The sequence below is a fragment of the Hemiscyllium ocellatum genome, chromosome 19 (assembly GCF_020745735.1).
Source record: "Hemiscyllium ocellatum isolate sHemOce1 chromosome 19, sHemOce1.pat.X.cur, whole genome shotgun sequence".
Classification (NCBI taxonomy): Eukaryota; Metazoa; Chordata; class Chondrichthyes; order Orectolobiformes; family Hemiscylliidae; genus Hemiscyllium; species Hemiscyllium ocellatum.
Window position 1 is genome coordinate 34,802,676 of NC_083419.1, and position 27,808 is coordinate 34,830,483.

General features: G+C 38.6%; 1 protein-coding gene across 2 annotated transcripts in view; it reads left to right on the plus strand.

Annotated features, from left to right (window-relative positions):
- The window catches only part of tmem168b (transmembrane protein 168b), a 38,753-nt gene extending 13,459 nt beyond the window's left edge, over positions 1–25,294 (plus strand). For both annotated transcript variants that reach the window (XM_060839816.1, XM_060839815.1), the window contains 3 exons: positions 1,959–2,101; positions 9,331–9,605; positions 23,590–25,294. In XM_060839816.1, coding sequence (XP_060695799.1) covers positions 1,959–2,101; positions 9,331–9,605; positions 23,590–24,137 — 966 coding nt within the window. In that variant the 3' untranslated portion in view covers positions 24,138–25,294. The remainder of the gene's footprint in view (positions 1–1,958; positions 2,102–9,330; positions 9,606–23,589) is intronic.
- The last annotated feature ends 2,514 nt before the right edge of the window (positions 25,295–27,808 follow it).

Genomic DNA, 27,808 nt, shown 5'->3' on the forward strand with positions numbered 1-27,808 from the left:
AGGTGCGTTGACTCTTTTTGAAGTCCTAGAAGCCAAGTGACATGCTATTGGTAGAAACTAAGGAAGAGTTGATCAAAAAGTCACATAACGACAGGAAATCAAAAGATTAAAATAAACAGGAAAGGTATTTTTAAAAAAATTGGTGATGAACATGACATCTGCAAAAATAATAAAAATATCAGTTGCCATTAAAGTTACAACTGTCAAACTATTCCTCGTATTCTTTTTTAAGGTGCAATATCTGCATCAGCTTTACCTGGTTTCAGCACACTACCTGCTGACTTTCCTTGGCCCTCTATTCACCGATCCACTCACCCTCTGGTGCATTTCAAAGTTCTCTGTCCAAATGTGTAATCACCTTTTCACTTTATAAATGTTGGGGAAAGTGAGGACTGCAGATGCTGGAGATCAGGTCGAACAGTGTGGTGCTGGAAAAGCACAGCTTGTCAGGCAGCATCTGAGGAGCATGAAAATCGACTTTTCAGGCATAAGCGGGCTTATTCCTGAAATGTCGATTCTTCTGCTCCTTGGATGCTGCCTGACTGGCTGTGCTCTTCGAGCACCACACTCTTCAACTTTGTAAATGTTGCATGATTTACTGATCGCTGACATAGTGAAAACAGTGGATTAGTTTGCACTTTTGTGCTGAAACACCAGATAGCAGGTAAATAAGATGTTGTTTCTACCTCCCGGTCCTGAGGAAAAGTAGGAAAATTGATAAAAATAAGATGAACAATATTTCACCAAGAATTGTTTGAACAAGAAAACAAGGCAGGCCGTGAGGATTTGACACTTGCGAGCTGCCACTCTTTAGATGTCCTATAATAAAGGTGTACAAATTCACCTTAGTGGTTTTGTATCAGAATAATTTTTGAGAAATTTTAAAGAATCAGAATTAATCTAACATATGTAATTCTTATTCATCATTCTTGGAATGCAATTAATTTTTAAAAATCCAATTTTCTCCTGACCAATTAATTCAAATTGTTCTTCTGTTCAAATGAAAACTGAAACACAAAGTGCTTTTGTGAATTGTTTTAACATAAATAAGTTTGCTTACCAAAATTTTAATTAAATTTGCAAAACAAAACTTGAATTTATTTCTGGCTTAAGATACTAAATTTAAGAAAGCATTTTAAATAAGGTTTAAATGTTTTCATGAATATTTTGTTGTCCTAAGTTATGACAATATTTTAATGAACATTTTAATTGCATCTTTTATTGAGTTGAATGCTAAATTTAAATAAAACAGTTTGTGTGATAATACTTCAACAACAGTAATCACTCTTCATAATTTTTTTTACATATTTCTCGAAAGCAAATACATTTTGACAAAGTTTTTAAAAATGAATTTTAAAGTTTGCAATATCAGTGGCACAACCTGTAGTGTGTCACTGTTGTGTGTTTCTTCTGCTTTCATTTGTTTTCTAAAAAAACAGCTAATTGAGCTTAGATAACAAATGTTGTGGCTTTCATATTATTGTCCATTAGCAACACAGTTTTATTGCTGTAGCAGCCTACCTTCCTGCAGTCATAAAAGAATTGGTATAATGGCCAGGTGCCATCCTACAGTGATAGATGAATAGACCATCACTTGGGATACCAGAGACACAAGCTGTTTCTTAGTGGTGGGCTGGGGAATTTCTGGGAGGGTGATGGACATACCCAAGAACCTAATTAAGATCATAAGACGTAGGAGCAAACATTAGGCCATTCAGCCCATTGAGTCTGCCCTGCGATTCAATCATGGCTGATCAGTTTCTCATTTTAAGGTTTCCAAAGGCATTTGTATTGCTGCTGCAAAGATTAGGGAACAAGTACTGAATTATAGTGAATTGTAATTGATTTTTATTTAATATCTTGTGATTTATGATATTAATGGCTAACTTTCTTTTAACTTGCTCATTACAAATATTCTGGCATCTAAGATGAAATATTTATCTTTTTATTTTCTGCAGCCAACGAATGGATCGTTCATGAGTGTGTTCCTCATTGTTTTGCCATTGGAATCCTTAGCTCATGGTCTTTTCCATGAATTGGGTAGCTGCTTAGGAGGAACATGCGTAGGCTATGCCATCGTAATTCCGACAAATTACTGCAGGTATCTTTCTGTATAAAGAACTGCAATTGCAGCACACAATTATTCTAACAGAATCAATGCATTTACTGTTTGTAAACATGTAATCGTAATGCTCCTCTCTGCAGTACTTTTCCAAATAGCTGTTAAGTTATTATAGTGTGTAGCATTTAAGCATCCACATCGTTTTCTTAACTATTTATCAAAATTGACATGTCATGGATTGAGCATTTTGTTTCCACCTTTGAAACATTGATGAAAAATAATTGACCTGAAATGATCACTCTTTCTCTGCATATAACTGATCTGCTGAGTATTTCCAATATTTTTTGTTTTTATTTGAGACTTCACTCTCCTTAATTAACATAACTGTCAGAGTTTTGTCTGTTATTATAACCTGTGCCCTCCAGAAAATTCAAAATGTCCTTTCTTCTGACTAGATGTAGCCAAAACGATTGAGGTAGATGTTATCTACGTGGACTTTAGTAAAGCCTTTGACAAGGTTCCGCATGGTAGACTGATTGGTAAACTTAGATCACATGGAATTCAGGGAGAGCTTGCCAATTGGATACAAAATTAGCTTGATGGTAGGAGACAGAGGATGGTGGTGAAGGATTGTTTTTTTGGACTGGATGCCTGTCACCAGCAGTGTTCAGCAGGGATTGGGTCCACTGTTGTTTGTCATTTATGTAAATGGTTTGGATGAGAATTTAGGAAGTATGGTGAGTAAATTTACAGATCACACCAGATTTGGTGGTATAGGGGACAATGAAGAAGGTTATCTAAAATTACAAAGTGATTTTAATCAGTTGGGCTAATGTGCTGAGGAGTGGCAGGTGGAGTTTAATTTGGATAAATGTGAGATTGTTTTTGGTACAAAATGAGCAAAGGCAAGACTTATAGAATTAATGGAAGGTCCCTGGGTTGTGTTATATAACAAAGAGACCTAGGGGTTCAGGTACACAGTTCTTTGAAAGTTGTGTTGCATGCAGACAAGGTGGTTAGCATGCTTGCTTTCATTGCTCAGAGCATGGGTGTACAGGACATTGATGAAGCCTCTTCTGGAGCATTGTGGACAGTTCTGGTCACTCTGCAATAGGAAGGATATTATGAAATTGAAGAGGGTTCTGATCTCACAAGGAATTAAGGGCTACGGGGAGAGTGCAGGTGAGTTGTGTTGCAATGTCCATCAGAAATGATTAAATGGGCTGATTGGCATTACTTCCACTCCTATATCTTTTGGTCTTATGATTCAGAAAAGATTTACCAGGATATTGCTGGGAATGGAAGGTTTTAGTTATAAGGAGAGGCTTCACAGGCTGGAATTCGTATCACTGGAGCGGTGACCTTTCAGTGGTTTATAAAATCATGAGTGGTACAGAGAAGGTGACTAGCAAAGGTCTTTTTCCTAGGTGGGGGGAGTTAAAAATATGTCCACTTGTTTTGAAGGTCAGAGGAGAAAGATTTAAAGGGCAACTGCAAGATGACTTTGTCACGCAGTTTGGTTCATGTGTGGAATGAACAGCCAGAGGAAGTAGTAGATGCAGGTACAGTACCAACATTTAAAAGAACATTTAGACAGGTGTATGAATAGGAAATGTTTAGAGGGATATGAGTCAAATGCAAACAAATGAGATTAGTTTAGTTAGGGAAACTTGGTTGGCATGGACGAGTTGGACTGAAGGGTCTGTTTCCGTGCTGTATGATTTTATGACTATATTTAAAAAACAATGGAAATACAATATGATGTAAGCTAACTGGGTAAGAAAGTGGTCTAAACTGAAATGAGACATCTGGTGTTGGTTAAGCTGAAATGGGTGATCATCAATGTTTTTCTGTTTACATAAGATATTGTGTATCATATCAAAAACCATTGGGAATAGGGTATCTTCATATGATACTTTTGCTTATACAGAATTGTTGTGGTGCAAATGAAAGCCATTCTGCTGACCTAATCTGCAGCGAATCTCTGAATGAAAATTATTGATTTGGTGCCATTCTTCCGACCTTTTTATGTACTCCTGCATACTATTTATTTAAATATCATCTAATGTTCTCTTGAATGCCTTGATTAGAACTGCCCAGTACACATCCAAGCAGTGCATTCCACATCTGACCCACACTCTGTCTGAACAATGTTTTTGCTCAATCATGGTTACTTCTTCTGCAAATGGCTTTAAATCTGTGCCCTATTGTTCTAGATCCTTTGACAAGCAGGAATAATGTCTCCATATCCACTCTGTCCCCCTATCAACTCTATCCAGAGCCCTCATGTTGAAATCTTCAGTAAGATCTCCTCTTTAGCTTCTTTCCAAGTGAAATGCTCCCAACTTCTCCAATCTGTCTTAATTATGCACAGTGGCTCAGTGGTTAGCACTGCTGCCTCTGAGCACCAGAGACCCAGGTTCAATTCCAGCCTCACGTGACTGTCTGTGTGGAGTTTGCACATTCTCCCCGTGTTTGCGTGAATTTCCTCCGGATGCTCCAGTTTCTTCCCACAATTCAAAGGTGTGCAGGTCAGGTGGATTGGCCATGCTAAGTTGCCCATAGTGTTAGGTGCATTAGTCAGAGGGAAATGCATCTGGATGGGTTACTCTTCAGAGGGTCGGTGTGGATTTGTTGGGCCAAATGGTCTGTTTCCACACTGTAGGGAATCTAATCAAAACTGAAATTTCTCATTCTGGGACCATTTTCCTAAACCTCTCTAATGCATTCACTTCTTCCTAAATGTCGCAACCATTAATGTTCATAATATTCCAGCTGAAATCTAGCAGACTGTATATAACTCTACTGCTTTTGTATTCTGTTCACCTATTAGGCAAGTCTAGGATACATTAGGCTTTATTAACTGTTTTCTTTATCTGTCTTGCCACCTTTTAACAAATTATGCACAAATACACCAAAGTCTCCCTGCTCCTGCACACCCTTTAGCGTAGTACATTTTATTTCATACTGACTTGCTGTGTTCTTTCCGACAAAATGTATCACTTTACACTTGTCCTCATCAAAGGGAATTGACATTAGTGAAATTTAAAGAGGGACCTGGGTTTGCATGTACACTGTTACAGCTAATCACGTCCATACTGGTCGAAAACAACTACCTAACTATTATAATCCTGTTTTCCAGGGCTTGACCCATAACCTTGTATGCTTTGGCATTGCAAGTGCACATCTGACTATTTCTTAAATGTTTTGAGGGATTCTGCCTCTATTACTCTTACAGGCAGTGAGTTCCAGATTTCTACCATTGTCTCAGTGAAAAGGTATTTCCTCACATCCCCTCTAAGTCTCCTTCTCCTTCCCTTAACTTTATGTTCCTGGACAATGATTCTTCCACCAAGGAGAAAAGCTTCTTCCTGACTACATTATCTATACCTCTCTTAATTTTATGCATCTCAATCACCTGTGTCTCAATCTGATCTGATCTAAAGGAAACAACCACAATCTGTTCAATACCTCCTTAGTATAGAAACTCTCCAGCCCAGGCTACATTGCAGTGAATCATCTCTGCATTACCTCCAGTGCTATCACATCCCTCCTATAGTGAGGATTCCAGAACTGCACACAATTTACTAGCCATGGACCAACCAATGCTCTTATACAGTTTCAGCATTTGTTGGTAGACCTCTGTGACTCTACAACGTTATTCATTGTCCTCCTCAAAGTTCACAATGCTTCTAAATTTGCATCATCATTTGAAATTTTCTCCTGCACTCTGAGAGCTAGAGTATTAATCAAAAAAACTCATCAGGAAAAGCAAGAGTTCCAATACTGACTGCAGGAGAACTAGAACACATAACTATATCAAAATGAAAAATATCCTTCACTATTATTCTCTATTAACTGTCACTCAGTCAATTTTGTATCCATTTTTCTAACGTCCCTTTAATTCCATGACCTGCAACTTTTCCTTCAGATTTGTTGTGTGGCACTGTATGGAATGCCTTTTAGAAGTCCATGTAGAACCTCATCAACAGCATTATCATCAGCAACCTTCTGTTACTTCAAAAATCTGCAACTTAGTTAAATATGATATTCCTTTTAGAAATCATGCTGGCTGTCTATAAGTATTCCACATCGATCCATGTGGCTTCTAATTCCAATCCAAAGGATTGTTTTAGAAGTTGTCCCACTACCAAAGTTAAACTGACTAGCCAGTAATTGATTTGCTTATCTTTGCAACTTCCAAGGCGTGGATGACTGAAAAATTATGGCCAGTGCCTCTGCAATTTTCACTTACTTCAATATCCTTGGATGCATCTCATCTGGGCCTTGTCAATTCTTAAATACTAACTCCGTATCTAGTATCTTATTAATGTGACTTTGCTCTCTAGTGACTTTGTCGGCATAGCCTGGGTAACATCCATGATGAAGATATTTGCTGAATGACTCAGCCATATTCCTTCCTCCTTGTGTAAATCATCTTCTTCATGACTAATTGTTACATCCCTTCTCTTATCGCCCATTTACTAATGCTGTGTCTATAGAAAACTTTGAGCTTTTCTTTTATCAACTACGAGTGTTTTTCATAATCTTTCTTGCTTCTCTCACTTTCACACCTTCCTTCTGTACGTTTTGGTTTTTAGTTGTATTTTCTACATGATACCTTTCATAAACACACTTTTTCTTCTTTATCTTAATTTCAATCTCCTCTTTTATCATGGAACTCTAGATTTGTTAGCCTCACCTTTCCCTTTTGAGGGAATGTACCTTGATTGTATCCAAACCACCCCTTTGAAGATACTGCATTGTTCAGCTACAGTTTTTCCTTTGGTTCCAATCTATCTGGCCTAGCTCTGTTCTTACCTCATTGAGATTAGCTAGTTAATTACTCTTTGTATGAATTGTCCTTCATTACTGTCATCCTAAATCTTGTTATACAACGATCATTGTGTTCTAAATGTACCCCTAATCCACCTCATTTCTAAGAACTGATCTGTCAGTCCTCCTTTCTTGTTGGATACGTCATGTATTGCTATCGGAAATTCTACTGACCATAATGTAATACGACTTATGTGCTTAAGGCATAGGAGCAGAAGGGAGCCATTCCATCAGGTCTGCTGTACTATTCAATGAGATCATGGCTATGATAGTCCTGAACTCCACTGTCCTGCCTTTTCCCCATAACCTGAGATTCCCTTACTGATTTAAAAAAATTGTTTATGTCATCCTTAATGATCCAGCCTCTACAATCCTGTGCAGTAAAGAATCTCCCAATGAGTCACTACTTTCAGAACACCACCCTGTTGTCATTTTGTTCAGCCAGGTTTCTGTTTTCTCTGCAAAATCATAATTCTACATGACAGTCTGCGATTGTAACTCTCCAATCCTGTTTATATACATGCAATGTAATACTGATTTAGCATGTTTAATTTCTCTTTGAATCTACTTGTTAACTTTTTATTCTCTGTTCAAATGCTGTCTCTTTCCCTCAATATGTTCAGGCATTGTACTCAAATATTCCCTCCTGGTTTCCACACCATTGTAGATTTAATTTAGAGCAACTAACAGTAGCAAAACACCTCACAAGAAACTCAGTTCCAGCTCTTTTCAGGTGCCATTTCCCCCACAACCTGACCTGAAATTTAAAGCCCTCCATCTGCATCATCTTTCCTGTCATTCATCCATTTGTTTCATCCTCCTATTTCTATGTTCATTAACATATGGTACCAAGAGTCATTGCAAATGATCAATTTTGAGGTCCTGCTTGCTATTTCCTACCTAGCTCCCTAAATTCTGACTGGAGGAGTTAATTTCCTACCATTATGAAGCAAGACTTCAGACAAATCACCAACTCGCAGCAGGATCTGCTGCAGCCACAGAATGTCCTGTCATGTTTTTGAACTGAGCACCAGAGAGACAACATACCATCCAACAGTCACTTCTACAGCTATAGAACACGGTGGTACAGCGCCTGAGACCCGGGTTCAATTCCCGACTCGGGCGACTGACTGTGTGGAGTTTGCACGTACTCCCCGTGTCTGCGTGGGTTTCCTCCGGGTGCTCCGGTTTCCTCCCACAGTCCAAAGATGTGCGGGTCAGGTGAATTGGCCATGCTAAAATGCCCGTAGTGTTAGGTAGGGGTAAATGTTAGGGGTATGGGTGGGTTGCGCTTCGGCGGGTCGGTGTGGACTTGTTGGGCCGAAATGCCTGTTTCCACACTGTAAGTAATCTAATCTAATCTAGAAACACCTCTAGATGTCCCTAATTAATTAATCCTCCGTAGTGACTATTCTTTCACTCTACCTGTCTTGTATGTGTCTCGTGGTGCCACGGACCTGCTGCTTATTGAACTGTTCTGAGGTATCATTGCCTTCATCGGTCTCCCATACGATTCTTGAGCAGGATCTCGGGGCTCCTGTACTATCTGCCTGATTCTCCTAAACTGTCTGGCTGTCTTCCCTTCCCTATCTGCACACATACCCTTGATCTATGGTGTGTGATCACTCCACTGTGAATGTCTATCCAAGTACCTCTCAGTTCATGGATGCAGCACAGTGATTGCATATATATTCGTTGAGGTCACATCAGTTGTCTATAGAACTCCATGCGCCACAGAATGGGTATTCCACATGGCTTGCCATAACTTGGAAGTTTTCTAATAGTTACTTGTAAATTCATTAATTTCTCATCTTCAATTTATATCTCCTGTGATGACGCTTTCTTTTACCATAATCCGTCATCTCGTGAAACTTTTCAACTCCTGGTCTTCTGGAGACTGATGAAGATGGAAAAGGAAAAATGTAGCCCTGTTCCATTCTAAACAAACGTGTAATAATCTACTCTGTCCCATTGCACTATTAGTTGAAGAGACAAATCTGAGAAAGACATTGTCTTGGTGGATTGCACCGGCCCGTTTTTCTTTATCAACAGCTAGTGTCTCTCATATGCAAAAACACTTCATGTCTTGCTTGCAGTCACTTTTTTTTACAGTAGAGCTCTGAACACTTGCTGGTCCTTTGCCTTGTGCTATCTTGACTCCCCAAGAACTCTATGGTATGCGACTGATTTCCTGCGAATATGGTGGAGCCAACAAAGTTGCTCTAAAGAGATACGCAGTTAATATATATTACCATGTGTAGCAGAATTTTCAAATTTAACTATCATGCAAAGTATCAGCTATGAAATGACTTAAATCAATTCAGTAGCACAATCAAATTTTTAAAAATATGTAAAAGATGGATTCCAGCAGCTAAATATTTATTTTTGTAATTTAGAATTCATTTTAATTCTTTTTGTTTTTTTATTTGTAGTCCTGATGGTCAGCCAACGCTTCTCCCTCCCGAGCATGTGCAAGAATTGAACCTAAGGTCTACAGCCATGTTAAGTTCCATCCAACGATTTTTTGCCTATCACATGATAGAGACTTATGGTTGTGACTATTCCACCAGTGGCTTTTCTTTTGACACTCTTCAATCCAAAGTAAAGGCATTTCTTGACTTGCATACTTCAGATGGACCCAGACATGATACCTACATACTGTACTATAGTGGACATTCTCACAGCTCTGGCGAATGGGCATTAGCAGGTATGGTGTGTAGATTGTTGTGGATGCTTTTAAGTTATCTTCCTATCAATGTTTTAAAATAATCTCCTCCTATCTAAAATGTTTCTTTAGTCTCTGTGTGCTTGAGAGTATAACGCTTTTAACGATATAGTCTGTGTATGTATAATATGAATTTATATATCTTATCAGTTACATTATTTCAATTCCAATAAGTTCAAGCACAGAAACTCTCACAATACACTAGCTATCCACAATGAGTAAACAAGAGATTTTTGAACAATAGTCTAATAATCATTTTAATGATCTTCTCCGGTGCTATGAATGGATTTGAGATTTTAATGTCTGTCAATGTAAGTGTTCTAAACTTAAAATATTTATAGAGTCACAGAAGGAAGCCATTGCACCCATCATGTCTGTACTGGCTGTTCAAATGAGCGTCATTATATAGTGCCAATCTCCTGCTACTTCTTTATACCCTTTAACACTATTTCAGTCCAAATAATCATCAAATGCCTCAATTGAACGTGCCTCCATCACATTTCCAAGCAGTGCATTCCATCTCCTAACTACTTACTTGTGAAAAGTTTTCTTGCACAGCACCCTTGCTTCTTTTGGACATGACTTTTAATGCCCTCTTGTTCTTGTTCCTTTTATGAGCAAGAACAGCTTCTCAGTATTTACAGAATCAAACCCGCTCATGATCTCAAAGTTCCTCTGAACTACCTCTCTCCAAGGAAAACAGTCCCAATTTCTTCCATCAGTCCTAAAACTGATATTTTTCATTCCTAGAACTGCTCTTATAAATTGCTTTTGCACTTTCCAGTGCGTTCACTGTTTTCCTATAATGTGGCACCCACAACTGAACACAGGTTAGACCTCAGTTGGAATTCTATCTTAAACAAGCTCAGCATCACCTCCTTGCTCAAATAGTCTATGATCTTCATAGAACAGTACAGCACAGAACAGGCCCTTCAGCCCACGATGTTATGCTGACCATTGATCCTCATGTATGCACCCTCAAATTTCTGTGACCATATGCATGTCCAGCAGTCTCTTAAATGTTACCAATGACCTTACTTCCACAACTGCTGCTGGCAACGCATTCCATGCTCTCTCAACTCTCTGTAAAGAACCCGCCTCTGACATCCCCTCTACACTTTCCTCCATCCAGCTTAAAACTATGACCCCTCGTGTTAGCCATTTCTGCCCTGGGAAATAGTCTCTGGCTATCGACTCTATCTATGCCTCTCATTATCTTGTATACCTCAATTAGGTCCCCCCTCCTTCTCATCTGCTACCAATCTGCCCACTCCACCAACTTGTCAATATTTCTTTTGAGTTCCACACTGTCTTCCTCTCAGTTTACAATTCTTCCATCATCTTATCATCTGCACACTTTGGACTTTTCCCCTGCACACCAAGATCCAGATTATTAATAAATACCAGGAACAGCAAGGTTTCCAATATTGTGCGCAGTTTTGGGCCCCATATCTCAGGAAGGATGTACTAGTCTTGGAATGTGTTCAGAAGAGAATAATCCCAGGAATGAACTGCTTAACATATGAGAAATGTTTGAGGACTCTATTTTTATACTTGATGCAGGTTAGAAGGATGAGGGGGGATTGAATTGAAACTTACAGTATACTGAATGGCCTGGACAGAGTGGATGTTACAAGATCTTGCATTGGTAGGAGAGACTAGGACCTGAGGGCACAACCTTAGAGTAAAGCGAAGACCTTTTAGAACAGAGGTAAGGGGAAACTTCTTCAGCCAGAGAGTGATGAATCTGTGGAATTCACTGCCACAGAAGGCTGTAGAGGCCAGGTCATTTTGAGTAAATTTAAGATGGAGATAGTTAGGTTCTTGACTGTAAAGGGGATCAAGGGTTACAGGGAGAAAGCAGGAGAATGGGTTTGAGAAACGTAACAGCCATGATTGAATGGCAGAGCAGACTTGATGGACTGAATGAGTTAATTTCTGCTCCTATGTCTTATGACCCCAGGAATCAATTACAAACCTTCTTTCAGCCATATCCATTGAGTATTATGCTCTATTTCCAATCACTCAATCAATTTTATATCCATGTTGCTCCTGTCCTTTTTATACCATGATCTATAACTTTGCTCACAAGTCTTTTGTATGGCACTGTCTCAAATGCCTTCAGGAAATCTGTGTATGCCACATCAGCATTATCCCCATTGACCCCTTCTGTTACCTTTTCAAAAAAACTCTTAATATTAATTCAACACAAATGCCCCTTTAGAAATCCACGTTGATTCTTCATAATCGATCTCCTATTTCCATGTGGCTACTAATATCAAATAGTTGTTTCTGGGAGCTTTTCCCACCACTTAAATTAAACTGATTAGTCTGTAATTGTTGGGATTATCTTTACAATCTTTCTTGAGCAAAGCTGTAATGTTTACAATTCTACAGTCTCCTGATTTAATCCCGACTGGATAAGAAACTTGCTTGCACATTTGGAGGAAATAATGAAGTAACTTTTTAGAATTTATTTGTTTATTCGTGGGATTGGGCCATCATGAGCTGAGCAAGCATTTATTGACCATCTCTAACTGCCCTTGAAGGTGGTGGTAAGCTGCCTTTACTCTCTGCAGTCTGTGGGCTGTATGTAGACTCTCAATGCCCTTAGGCAGGGAAGGCATTTATTTTCAAGTCAGGATGGTGGCTTGAAGGGAAATTTGCAGATGGTAGCGGTCTCACTCCAAATGTTTGTTAGTCCCTCAATACATCTTTGATTCAAAGCTTATAGAAATCTATGTTTTTATGTAGAGACCGTCCGCAGGCTGCGAAGAGGTTTTATTTTTGAATCCATTCGCAAGTTGATTTTTACACAAGTCAAAATGCAACGGCTACTTTCTACTATCAGACTATTCTCAAGTACAAGGAAACACTTTTATGTTGCATTTTTTGATATTAATATGACCCTATATGGGATTGCATTCATAAGTTGGATGTTAGTAAATCAGGGCCCCCCGTATTGCGAACTATGCAGTCAATATGTTTTCAGTTTTACACTTTGTATCTTCAATGGTTGGGGAATGTGTTCACATAAAATGAAAATACAAAGTTCAGTAATAGGACGTCAGAAACAATTACAATCACTGGGATCAACTACATGAAAGCTGTGGTTTCTCCCATACCTGTGCAACTTTTCTATGTTCTGAGTTGCTTGCATCTTTTTTGAAACAGCAGATGCTGCAATCATTGAACATACAATTGTAACTGTAAATTAGATCAATTGCTTAGATGCCCCTATTTTTAGTAAGGATGCGACACCTTTGGAAATGAATAATGCATGAACATCTCTATTTGTTGTAATGGATGATCTAATTTGATGCATTCCATGCCATAGTTGACAACTTTGGTCTACAACAAAGGTATTCACATTTTGCTTTTATGAGCCTGATTAGTGCATGCCACAAAGCTATATGGGACTATGTTTAGGGATAGATTTTAATTCTGCGTGGCCTTCAGGCAACTGGCCAGGTGAGTAAGACCCCAAATCAATTTTAATATCCTTTTTATCATTTGGCTATGAGCAGTGTGCAAATAAAAACTGCTTGGGAGTTGTTTGTGTGTATAGGGGAGAAGGTGATGTTGAAAAGCTGCTCTTGTATACCTGGAGCAGACACGGGACTTGTGCTGGCTTATATGGGCCTCACCTGCAGAGTTCAGATTGGATCATGTGACCACATTGTGCCCTGCCAAGAAGTAATAGGCTGTACTGTTACACAGCCTCTGCTTGCACTGGTACTGTGTACTGTTCAGTACTAAAGTTAATTGATGTACAGGATTATACGTGACACAGGCGGCATAGCATATAAAGTCATTAAACATGAATTAAATTCAAATCCACATACTTACAATAGCTACAGTTGCTTAACAGGTCAGTTTAGCTTTGACATCACGTTCCTGATGAAGAGCTTATGCTCAAAATGTCGACTGTTCTGCTCCTCGGGTGCTGCCTGACCAGCTGTGCTTTTCCAGTACCATGCTTATTGACTCAATTTAGCTTTGATGTCAATTCCTTTTATATTTACAAGAAAGAATCCAATGTTTTGGAGCACAGATGATATCATTTTGATTTCACCATTTATTTCCCACTGTCATCCCTGTCAACACCTTCTCAATCATGACTGAAAACAATGAATGCTAGCGATCACAGCGGGTCAGACAGCATCCATGGAGAGAGAACAAGTTTTGAGTCTGGATGACTCTTCATCAGAGCATGTTTTGTCAGTTCCTGACTGATCAAGGAAAATGTATAAATTCAAAAGCTCGACAACCTCATGGGAGAACCCAATTTATGGTGGTACAGCAGAGAGAAAGGGTCCAATATGTGGCCGAAACAAAGAAAGTGTTTCATGAAGTTCTATCAATAGTAATCTCAGTGCTGTTTAACCTCTTCTTATGATTTATTTTCATGAAGGTAGCATGTAATTTGAATATTTTAATTCCTAGTTCCTGGCACCTCATCAGAACCAAGTACTCCTAGATAATTACACCATTGTTAATCAAGGAGTGAAACCCCCTCACCCTTCTCCCACTTCTGTCTCTGCTTTACCCTCAGGTTGCAAACAAACTGCTGGCACTTACAATTTTTCACAGAAGCTCTCCGAATTAGCGTAACTCTCTTTGCAAAGGACTAGCTAGCTTGTGCCCAGATGCATTTCACACAAGAGCCTTAATAGCCAACAGTCTTTCTATTGAAATTTGCATCACAATATGAAAGATCATGGCCTCTTTTAACCCATTCCATTGCAAACGCACTAACCAAGACATTTTTGTAAAACTTCTAATTTCTTCAGTGTAAGCCCTAATGGATATTTTTTCATGCTAATGTAGTACTGCTATTTATATTGTAGGATATGATTTAAATTATTCTAAAAATGAGGAATAATCGTTTAGGAATGCATTGTCAGATTGTTGGAAAAATTCATCTGACTCACCAAAGACCTTTGAGGGAAAGAAATCTGACATCCTTATACGGATTGACCTGCAAGTGATTCTGGAGCTGAACTTTTAACTGGTCTTCAAAAAGGCTTAGCAAAACACTCAGTTGTACCAAATTGTTTTGGAATAAAATTAAACAGAAGACTTGGCATTAGCTTAGGCACTGAAAGTACCAAGTATACGCCCTATCAACTGTAACGTTCTCCTGACATCTGGATAGCTTGAGTTAAACTGGGAGAGCTGTCACACAGATGAGTCGAATGAAGATCTAACAGTGGCTATAAAATACTATGACTATGTTTCTGACATATATTTGTCATCATTCTGCTAAAAACCAGACCAGTTAAATCTTTAATATTGAAATTTAATCATGTCACCTTCTTCATGTCAGATAACTTGTTCCTAATTTCAGTGATGAAAGAGTACATGTTGCACAAAATAAATAAAATTGCAGCAGTTTAAACTTGTCAATAAAAGCTTTCCAGTATCCAACCAATGGAGAAGTGTGAATTTGGGCTGTGTGAAGTTTCTTGAGTTTGTGATCTCGGCACTTATAACAGAATTATACTCAGCAGTCCTCTCGCACATCCCCTGCCTGAGGCACAGAGTTGATGGCAGGGAAATTCACTTTCATTAATCAAATTTTACCCTCTCTGGTGCCAGCCTACCTGTGATGGTGAGGTTCCCAGGCTTTTCCTCTTTCTAATCTTTCAAATGGAATGTGAGCAACACTGTCAAGATCAAAATTTGTTGCACACCTTTGATTTCCTCCTTATCCCTTCCAGTGGTTGCTTCTGAACAAGACTGCCAATTTACTATTTTTTGAAAACAGTTCAATTCTTCTGGAACCCAGTCTGCATAACCTGGCAATCTATGATGGGAGCCCAAATATGATTTTGTGCTCATTCACTAACAATCTGTATACTGTTACTATTATATGAGGTCACCTTCTAACATGTGGAGGGAGAATTCCCAGTTAGGGAAGTAACTCTGTCCTCTTCCTCTGATGTCATTTGCTTTATATGGATTGGTAGAAATTCTATTTGAAAGGAAAAATTAATCTTCCAGAAAAAACAGTGACCTGGCGTGGTGTGGTGTCTGTCATTTTCCTGAACGGTCTGCTGGAATTAAAACAGAAACCTCTGGTACTTTAACTACCTGATTTATTGTTGAAAAGAGAGAGATGTTACCAGGAAGCTTTTCCGCAATATCTTAGTGTTTCATTCAGAAAACAACAATGTTTACAGCAGTCACTTTTAGCCGTTAGGAACTGAATACTGCAGTTTTCAGCTCTACAAAATAAAATCATTCAGTAAATTGCATTTAGTAATGCAAAGTAGAAATAATAGCTAAAAGTTCTGAATAATCAGGAGGAGCAAGAAGATGGCCAGAGTGAGGGTAGGGCCGATCAGGGATAGTGCACGGAACTTGTGCCTGGAGTCAGAGGAGGTAGGGGAGATCCTTACTAAATACTTTGCTTCAATATTCACTAGTGAGACAGACCTTGTTGTTTGTGAGGACAGCGTAAAACAGACTGATATGTTCGAACGGGTTCACGTGAAGGAGGATGTGCAGAATTTTGAAAAACACAAGGACAGATAAGTCCCCTGGACCAGGCAGAATATCCCAAGGTTACTACAGGAACCGAGGGAAGAGATTGCTGCACCTTTGGTGATGATCTTTGTGTCCTCACTGTCTACTGGAGTATGCCAGATGATTGGAAGGTGGCAAATGTTATTCCCCTTTTTAAGAAAGGGAGTAGGGATAATTCTAGGAATTAGAGCAGTAAGTCTTACGTCTGTGGTGGGCAAATTATTGGAGAGGATTCTGAGAAACAGGATGTATGATTACTTGGAAAATCATAGTTTGATTAGAGATAGTCAGCATGGCTTTGTGAGGGGCACATCATTCCTCACAAATCTTACTGAATTCTTTGAAGCTGTGACAAAACATACTAATGAGGGTAGAACAGTGGTTGTGGTGTACATGGATTTTAGCAAAGTGTTTGATAAGGTTCCCCATGGTAGGCTCATTCAGAAAGTAAGAAGGCATGGGATACAGGGAAATTTAGCTGTCTGCATACAGAATTGGCTGGCCCATAGAAGACAGGGTCATTGTAGATGGAAAGTTTTCAGCCAGAAGCTCAGTGATTGCTGGTGTTCCTTATGGATCTGCTCTGGGAGCTTTGCTCTTTGTACTTTTTATCAATGACGTGGATGCGAATGTGAAAGGGTGGGTGGGTAAGTTTGCTGATGACACGAAGATTGGGGGAGTGGTGGATAGTGTGGAGCAGGGTTGTTATAGGTTGCAATGGGACATTGACAGGATGCAAAACTAGGCCAATACATAGCAGATGGGGTTCAACCTGGATAAGTGTGAAGTGATTTACTTTGTAAGGTCGAATTTGAATCCAGAATACAGAGTTAAAATCAGAATTCTTGGCAGTGTTGAAGAACAGAGGGATCTTGGGATCTGTGTCCATAGATCCTTTAGAGTTGCCACCCAAGTTGATAGGGTTGTTGAAGTGAATGGTGTGTTGGCTATCATTGTCAAGATGATTGAGTTTAAGAGCTGTGAGATTATGCTGCAACTCTATAGAGCCCTGGTTAGACCACACTTGGAATATTGTGTTTTGGTCTGGTCGCCTCATTTTTGGAAAGATGTGGAAGTTTTAGAGAGGATGCTGAGGAGATTTATCAGAATACTGCCTGGACTGGAGGGCATGTCTCATGAAATAAGGTTCAGGGAGCTTGGGCTTTTCTCATTGAAGCGAAGAAGGATGAGCGATGACTTAACCATGGTGTACAAGATGAGAGGCATAGTCATGTGAATAGTCAGAGACTTTTTCCCAGGGCAGAATAGCTAGCACAAGGGAGCATAATTTTGAAGGTGATTGGAGGAAGGTTCAGGGGAGATGGTTCTTTACGCAGAGTCGTGGGTGCGTGAAATGCACAGTCAGATACGTTAGGGACTTTTAAGCGACTCTTAGGTAGGCACATGGATGATAGTAAATCAAAAGGAATGTAAGTTAGTTTGATCTTAAAATAAAAGGTTAGCACAACATCAAGGGTCAGAGGACCCGTAATGTTCTATGTCCTATGTTCTATTAATCACCTCAATTTAAATGAACAAAGTACTCACATTTATACACCAGATAAGTCACTATTGAGGCATCCCAAAGTGCTTCTCAGCCAATTGGTAAAGCTCAGTGTTAGTTTTGTGATATAAGGAATTAAATTTGCTAATTTATGGACAGGAAAATTCCACAAACAGCAGTTTGATAATTGGCCCATTGTTTGATATTTTGAGTGTTGGATCAAACAATAAATGATGAGTGAGGTAACAACCCTATTATTCTTCAAACTGCTCTATAAACTTAAACATCCCTTTGAACATGATGGACCAGATCTTGGTTTAATCTGTTGCTCAAATGAGCAATAATAAAACATTGGGCTGAAATGTCAACTTGGATGGTACACCAAAGAAAGAGATCAACATTTTAGTGGTACAAGAGAACCCAAAACCAAATTAATGAATTGGTTTCTCAATTTTAACAAATGGCAAAAATGGTAGTGAGGCAAATAATAGGAGAGTATGGTGGTATTGTGGTTCTTTCACAGGCCGAGTAATCCAGTGGCTTGACGCAAGAATCCAGGCAAATAATTCCAAATCGCAACATGTCAGCTGAGGAATTCAAATTCAATAAAATCGTGCAAAAATGTCTGTAAACTTGACTGTGAAAACTGCTGAATTGTTAAAATAAACAATGTCCATTATGAGAGGAAATCTGCTAACCTTACTGGTCAGCCTGTATATGGTTTCAGAGCCTCACATTAACATTATTTACTGTTATTTGCCTTGCCCTAATGAATAAGAAAAAAAAGTGAAAACATTGCATAAATTTCCAAAGCACTGTACTTCAAGCATAATTCATAAATATAGAAACAGCCAACCTGTTAACTGGTAAACAAAAACTGCAGATGCTGGAAGCCTGAAACATGAACAGGAATTGCTTGGAAAACACAGTCTGGCAGTATCTTTGGGGGGAAAAAAAGCAGTTTTCTCCAGTTCTGAAGTGTCACTGGACCAGAAATGTTAACTCTGCTTTCTCTCCAAAGTTGCTGTGTTTTTCCAGTCGTTTCTGTTTCTCGGTTTGTTAACTTTAAAACGTCCTTCCGATAGGAAGGAGACCAGAATTTCACGCAATGTTCCAAAAGTGGCCTAACCAGCATCCAGTACAGCTGCAACATGGCCGTCCAACTGTACTCAATACTCTGACCAATGAAGGAAAGCATACTGAGCACCACCTTCACTATCCTATCTACCTGCAACTCTACATTCAAGAAACTATGAACCTGCACTTCAAGGTCTCTTTGTTCAGCAACACTCCCCAGGACCTTAAGTCCTGCTCTGATTTTCTTTTCCAAAATACAACACCTCTCATTTCTCTAAATTAAACTCCATCTGCCCCTCCTCAGCTCATTGGTGCATCTGATCAAGATCCCATTGTGCTCTGAGGTAACCTTCCTCGCTGTCCAGTACACTTCCAATTTTGGTATCATTTGCAAAATTACTAACTATATACCTCCTATGTTCATATCCAAATTATTTGAATAAATGACCAAATGCAGTGGACCCAGCACCAATCCTTGCGGCACACCCTCGGTCACAGGCCTCCAGTCTGAAAAACAACCCTCCTCCACCACCACCCTCTGTCTTCTACCTTTGAGCCAGTTCTTTATCCAAACGGCTAGTTCTTCCTGTATTCCACGAGATCTAACCTTGCTAATCAGTCTTCCATGAGGAACCTTGTCGAACGCCCTACTGAATTCCATATAGATCACATCTACCACTCTGCCCTCATCAATCATCTTTGTTACTTATTCAAAAAACTTAACCAAGTTTGTGAGACATTATTTCCCACGCACAAAGCCATGCTAACTATCCCTAATCAGTCCTTGCCTTTCCTAATACATGTAAATCCTGCCCCTCAGGATTCCCTCCAACAACATGCCCACCACCGGTGCCAGGCTCACCGGTCTGTAATTCCCTGGATTGTCCTTACCACCTTTCTTAAACAGTGACACCACATTATCCAACCTCCAGTCTTCCGGCACCTCACCTGTGACTCTCGATGATGCAAATACCTCAGGAAGGGGCCCAGCAATCACTTCCCTAGCTTCCCACAGAGATCTACAGTACACCTGATCAGGTCCTGGGGATTTACCCACTTTTATGCTTTTCAAGACATCCAGCACCACCACCTCTGTAATATGGATATTTTTCACGATGTTACCATCTGTTTCTCCACATTCTATATCTTCCATGCATTTCTCCACAGTAAACATTCATTTAGTATCTCCCCCAACTCATGTGGCTCCATACATGAGCTGCCTTGCTGATATTTGAGGGGCTCTATTCTTTCCCTAGTTACCCTTTTGTCCTTAATGTATTTATAAAATACCTTTGGATTCTCCTTAACCCTGTTTGCCAAAAATATCTTTTGTCCCCTTTTTGCCCTCCTGATTTCCCTTCTCTACTCCCACTGCCTTTATAATCTTATAAGGGTTCACTCAATCTCTGCTTCTATACCTGATATATGTTTCCTTTTTCTTAACCAAAACCTCAATTTCTCAAGTCCTCCAGCATTCCCTACACCTACCAGCCTTTCCTTTCACTCTGACAGGAACATACTGTCTCTGGACTCTTGTTAACGTGAATGGTTTGCAAGGATGTTGCCAGGATTGAAGGATTTGAGCTATAGGGAGAGGCTGAATAGGCTGGGGTTGTTTTTTCTGGGCTGTCAGAGGCTGAGGGGTGACCTTACAAAGGCTGATAAAATCATGAGTGGCATGGATAGGGTAAATAGACAAGGACTTTTACTGGGGTGAGGGAGTCTGGAACGAGAGGGCATAGGTTTCTTTTACATCTTTCCCTCTCGCCTTAAACCTAAGTGGCAACTTTTTCACACACACGGTGTTGCATGTATGGAATGAGTTACCAGAGAAAGTGGTAGAGGCTAGTGCAATTACAGCATTTAAAAGGTGTCTGGATGGGTATATGAATAGAAACTTTTTGAGGGGTATGGGCCAAGTGCTGGCAAATGGGACTAGATTAAATTAGGCTATCTAGTCGGCATGGATGAGTTGAACCAAAGGGTCTGTTTCTTTGCTGTACATTTCTATGACTCTACTCGAATTGTAGTTGCACAAAGATATAAGAAAACCAATTTGAAGAAATAATGCATAGACATGAATGTAATTAATAACAACAAATGAAAAACTCATGCTTATCTGACGTAAGGAAAGTTTCATATGTTTAAAACGCCAGATCACTTCCCAAAGTAAATTTTCTTGTGAATATATTTGGCTACAGGTTACACAGTACAATATTGACCAAGCATGCTAAATCTGCTTACTAAATGAAAACAGTGCAAGTAAATCATTTATGCCACATATAACCTTAATGATTGTGCTATGAACTAATTTTAAAAATAATTTGTTTTTTCCATTCTTGTCCGTGGATAGTGTAACTAAGCATTTTTTTGTTTGTTCTTTGGATCTGATATCACTGACTAGGCTAGCATGTACAGATGCTTCGGTCTAACCTGTCCATGCCGACCAGATATCCTAACCTAGTTTAATTTGCCAGCATTAGGCACATATCCCTCTAAACGTTTCCTATTCCTGTACTTATCCAGATGCCTTTTAAATGTTGTTATGAGAAGGTGGTGAATTGCCTTTAAACCACCACAGTCCATGGTCAGGTAGCTAAACCTAAAGTGCTGAGGGAGGGAATTCGAGCTTTGACCAAAAAACCATAAAGGAGTGGTTATGCCTGTGTTGTTATCCAAGTTAGAAAATCCAAATTAAGTAAAATAATAATTGTTAAAACCTTTTAACAAAGGCATATGCAATGGTTTATTTCACTTTTGCTGAAAACTATCTGTATGTGTACTGTGCCCTCAGTTTTATTGAATTAATATTTCTTAGATGTTACTCTGTCAATAGGCATGTATTGGCCTTGGATTTCTCTCTTATTCCCTTCATAACAGTAGCATCTTACAGTTGAGCACCTTCTGTTAATAGCCCAGCTGATGTCATCTGTTGAGTGCTGGATAAGGTTTCCTGTTACGTCATTCTGTGGTGGAGTTGCTTTATGATATCAAAGGAATGACATACCTCTAAACAGTATAATTTGTTATTTGTTGTGGCTACTAGGGGTTAATGTGTGGTAGAACATTTTAGGAAAACAAAGATCTATAACTCTAAAAGATGGTGCATAGCACACAAATTGCTTCTGCAGTCCCTTCCATTTTATAGCCTTGGGGCTTTATTCCAATTTTAGTAAAGTGGGTTTGACAATGAGTTGCTCAGCTGCAGCTGTTAGCTGAAAGCAATAAATATGTAGGGAGTTTGCCTTAATTTAACAGTTGCCTTCTCTGTTCACAGTATTAGCATCCCAGATGCACTTAGAACATTAAATTCCTACAGCACATGAAAGATGAGACCAAACTCATGCATAAATAATAAGAATTTAACAAAATTATGCTTGATTCTAAATTGTAACCATATTTTTCTTAAAATCTCAACAGGTTTGTTCACATCTTGAATCTTTTTTGAAAAATGAATTGAAATTTATTACAGCCATTTATTCCATTTGTCATCAAGACTGAAAGACTGCGGTCTATTGTTTATAGTATCTGGGGAAAATGTTTCTTCTTGAAACTTTGTTTAAAATTACATTTACTGTTTCTCATAGCCTCAGCAGTAACCTTAATATATGATTATAATATTTTATAATCCTCAAAAGTTGTCATAATGTTTATAGATAAATAGTGAACGATAGTCTATTCGGTGTTATGCAATAGCATGAACCTTAATTTGGAGTAAAGAAAAATGACAGTATTGACAAACTGCCAGGACACTGTAATGGTAACTGTTAATACTGACACATTTCTTTGCTTGAGTGTTATATCTTTTCTCCCCAGATAGTGAGGGAACATGTTAGTTGATTTAACAGGGAGTATGAATCACATCAAACAAACCTTTCTGTAGCTTAAGCTTTAGCATGTCACTTCATTTCCAGAACTAACCACTGCTTGAAGTAACTTGCTTCAGTTAATGTTACAGGACACTTCCTATCTGACAAATCAAAAAAATGGTTACAATGTAATTCTTCTATGATATTCAACTAAGCCCACTCATAAGCAACGACTTTAAGTTTTGGATTGTACAGAGGAAAAATTTGTAATTGTCCCATTTATCTCTGGTTAGAAACATAACTTTTATCAATCCTTTTGATCGTAGTTCTTCAAATTGTCAAAGTAGGTTTTATATATCACACACACAGTTCTTGATTCACAATAAATGTTATTGTTACCCAAGAAATAAGGGTACTTACAGAGCTTCAGATTCCAATTTCTTGTACCACTTCCTTCCCCAAAACTGTATTACCTGTCTGATCTCTCAATGTGGTGACAAAGCAAGTCAACAAACACAAATCAAGTTCTGGATTAGTGGTGCTGGAAGAGCACAGCAGTTCAGGCAGCATCCGAGGAGCAGTAAAATCGACGTTTCGGGAAAAAGCCCTCTTCCTGATGAAGGGCTTTTGCCTGAAACGTCGATTTTACTGCTTCTCGGATGCTGCCTGAACTACTGTGCTCTTCCAGCACCACGAATTCAGATTATCACAGAATTGTACTGTTATCATCCGAAAACTTTACTCAAAATTGGAATTATTTTAGGGATGTTATTTATGTCAAATGTTAGGTTTAAAATCACAGGATTAAAACATAAGTAATTGAAAATATTTGTTAAGTGAAGCATGTCCCGTGGGCACCTGTAAAAGTAAATGAAACAGCTACAGCCAATATATTAGCAAGGAATTCCACCCTCCGTTTGGATCTCTGTTTTCATGTGAAATGTTTGTGTAACATTAAGGTGTCATTTCCAAATAAGCTATAGGAGGAATAATTGAACCTAATGTTTCTCAACAGGAAACTTACATTTTTGATTGTTTTTGTCAGGAGGAGAAACCCTGCGTTTGGAAACAATTGTAGAGTGGTGGAAAGAGAAGAATGCTGACTTCTGCTCCCGCCTGATAATTGTTTTAGACTCTGAGAATGCACTTCCATGGATTAAAGATGTAAGAAGACTCAGTGAAACTTTCATTGCTGTTCAAGGTGCAAAACTGGCCAAAGAAGTCAATATTGAAGAAGCAGATCTTCCACAACTAGGTGACTTTACTAAAGACTGGGTAGAATATAACTGCAACCTTGACAACAACATTAGCTGGTCAGATAAAGGAAGAACAGTAATGGCTGATTATGGTATATCTAAATCATGGAGTGATTACACGCTTCACTTACCAACAGGAAATGATGTTGCCAAGCATTGGATGATTTACTTTCCTCGTATCACTTATCCTCTGATTCACTTGGCAGACTGGTGTGGGAGGCTAAACCTGTTCTGGATGTGTAATGTTTGCTTTAGATGTTTCAAAAGGTTGAAGATGAGATGGTTCCCTCCCACAATCCTGGATACAGGACAAGGGTTCAAACTTGTGAAGTCATGACGTTGTCTTTATATGTCAACTAACTAGGACTTTGTATTGCACTTACAGGAATCCTTCCAAAGATTTTGGTGTAATTGTCTTTATGAAGGTTAATGGGCTACAGTTGCTGAAAAGTTACTGATTTATCCCAAGCTTGCATTTCTTAACTCAACAGACTTCAGGATTCATTGGGGCTTAATACCATTTTTTTAAAAAATCTGTATATATGTGTTGTTACATACTACAATGTTTCTTTCTTGATTTTGCAAAGTGTATACAAGCAATTACTGCAATGAGATGGTGACTGTTACAGCTGCCTGTGGTGCACAGAAAGCAGAAGTGGGTACTGCAGATGCTGGAGATTAAAGTCAAGATTAGAGTGGTGCTGGAAATGCACAGCAGGTCAGGTAGTAACTGAGGAGCAGGAAAATCAATGTTTCGGGCAGAAGCCCTTCATCAGGAACTTTCTCTTCAGATGCTGCCTGACCTACTGTGCTTTTCCAGCACCACTCTAATCTTGACTGTAGTGCACAGAATTCAAGTTGGCCAGCGGAATGAATGTTTTGACATAAATAAAAAATAATGCACATTGGTTAAAATGTTACCACCAGAGCAGAAAAAGGAAATATGGCAACCAAACATTGAGCATGCTAAACAATAGAGTTTTTTTCAGAAAATATACTTTATGAAAGTTACATTGTTTTTTTAAAAAAAAATGTTCAAAAGCCTAGACTGCAGAAAGGTTATTGATGTTTTAAAAACTTTGCTACTTTCATACTTAGACACTGTTTACCTTTGGTATTAGCCTTTCGATTAACATTTTGGTGGATTTATTTTTGCCAAGTTATGCCATCCAACAAAAAAATTCATTCAGCAATTGAGAGTAAAGTTAAATTGTTACTTTTCACTTTAAGGTAATCTGGCCATACTTCGACTTTTAACTATGCATCTGAAGAAAATCCCACTAGTTGCCAGAATTTTCTTATCTGCTGCGATTGTAACTGTGAAGAGTTCTTAATTCATATGCAATGACATATGTTTGTTACTGAGTTCAACATCAAAACGTTATGTTGTGCATCACAGTGAATTGCAAATGAAAATGGACGCATTCTTTTCAAGTCACCTGCTGTCTGTATCATTTGTACAAACTGTGTCAAAATAAATTTTATTTCTAGTAATTTTCTAAAATCTTTCTAATTGCACTTGCATGCAATAAGTGAAAACAGGATGCATCTTTGCATTGTATGTATTATTCTTTTGTGATGAATTAATTTTGATTCTATCTCATGCTATATTTTTGACATTTATATACATTTTGATCATATGCACATTATTTTACTGTTTAAGAATTTATTTTTGTTATTTAGCTAGTCCTGTTACAGTGCTAACATATTTTTACCTTATTTGTTCCATAGTTCCATATAAAGTCAATCAATAAACACCATATTTCCTTCCATTTTTGCTGTAAACATCCAATAAATTTTAAGTTATCTATTTTATTTATGCATCTATTTACATCTCCCTAAACTACTGTACATTGTAGCAAAACTATAATGTGCTACTTTTGAGCTTACTTTGCAGTATCAAAGGATTAGATCCAGAGGAAAGGAATGGGATATAATATTTGAACAATGAAGTTGTATGTTTTATTACGTAGTATTTTAAATGACTACAGTTTTTATTAGATTTTAATAATGTTCATTCTCTTCTACGTGGGTAATTGAATTTGTTATTTTTTTGTCAAATCATATGCACATGAGGCATGGCATGGCAAGATATTAGATTCTCTACAGTATAGAAACAGGCCATTTGGCCCAACGAGTCTGCACCGACCCTTCGCACAATAACCCACCCAAACCCATTCCCCTTCCCTCTATTTTACCTCTGACCATTGCACCTAACACCTGACCTGCACATCTTTAGATTTGGGAGGAAACTGGAGCACCTGGAGGAAACCCATGCAGACACTGGGAGAATGTGCAAACTCCACACAGACTGAGGTGGGAATTGAACCTGGGTCCCTGGCACTGTGAGGCAGCAGTGCTAACCATTGAGCCATCGTGCCATCCCAAATATTGTAAATGTGCTCTCTAAATGCACGTTGCTAATTATCTTCCTTCCCTATCCTTCCTTTCTTGAAATTCATGCTATAATTGCCAGTGCACTTTTAAACTGGAGAGGTCACAAGAATATACGATCATTCAATTTACAGTGCACGCTCCAACTGCCATTCTAAAACCTGTAGGGACAAAGTTAAGAAGTACCATTTCCTTACTCTCTTGTAGATTTTTTTTGTTCTGGTAAAACTCTGTTAATACTTCGACATTGTATGTAGTCAAAGGAAATGATCTACAAGTATATTGACTATGTGTTGATAACTTGGGTTAATATGTCAGTTTCTCCAAATATTGTTTTCTGGAAAGAAATATTTAATTGATGCAGTTCTGTTGAGATGAATAACTCAACACTTGGATGTTATTGAGCATAAACCCACAATCCTTTGCTTTTGGATATGAATGCTGACTAGGTGGAAGAATTGGTAGGGAGCCAAAGTGATTGTTCATGAACATGATTTTCAAAACAAGAAGGAGACAATAGAACAAAATGGCAAAGGTTTCCAGAGTGCGGGAGTATTGTGACTGAACAAATAACTGCTCATGAATATTAATAGAACAGTACTTAGCTGGTTAAGCTGTTTCTGTGATAGGTGAAACAATTAGCTTTTTGGTCAATGACCTTTAATCAGGACTCTGAATACTTCCAGTATCTTTGGGTTTTTTTAATTTCAAAAACGCTCAAACATTTTGCTAAAGCTTAAGTAGCTGCCCAAGGTGGAGCAGAAAGCAAAAGAAGCCCATTCATGAAATTTTCAAAAAGAGGTATTTACTAAAGAGTTGGATGAGACAAGAAACAAGGCCTAGGAATGAGAAACAATTATCAGTAGCAAAGGTCAAAACATTTTTTTTTCCCCCAAGAACCTTATTAAGTAAATACAAGTGCCTCGCTTAATTTTGTCAAAGGCCACTTTTTGAATTTCGGTGCTGTTTTAATTTACACCAATCAGTCTGACCCTATTCTAAAACACATGCACTGAATTTTCAGCTCTGGCTAGCCACTCCCCAGCTCTGAGCTGTGTCTTTCACTTGTGTTAATTTTCATTTTATTGCATAGTGTTAGGCTGATGATTCCTGCTTTCTATTTATATGTTTGTGTTTCTTTGGGTTGGTGGTGTTAGAGAGTTCACAGATTGGTAGTAGGCAAGTTGCTCTTTGCTTTAAAACTGCAGTAAGGAAAGTTAAGAGTTATAGATTTTTTAAATAAGAATACAAACATAAAAATTTTCTTTTTGGCTAAAATTTAGGATAAACATATTTGAACTAAAGATATGGCTGAAGAATTTAGTCTGTTGTGTTGCTTATGTGGGAAGTTTTTGACAGTCCAGGCAGCATCTGTAGGAAGTGTCATCAGGTTTTGGAGCTGAAGGGACTGCAGGACAACCACATGGCTGAGAGTTGCATGGATAGCACACCTCTCGGCATGGTCACTCTTAAGCTTAAGGTACTGCAGAGAAGGAATGGCTAATCCCCAGTCAGAAAAAGAGAGGCAGGGAAGTTGTCCCAGTGTGCAGTTCTCAATTTTGATGTTGGAAAATGGTAAGAGTAGTGACGTCTACAGAAACTCCAACTGCAAAA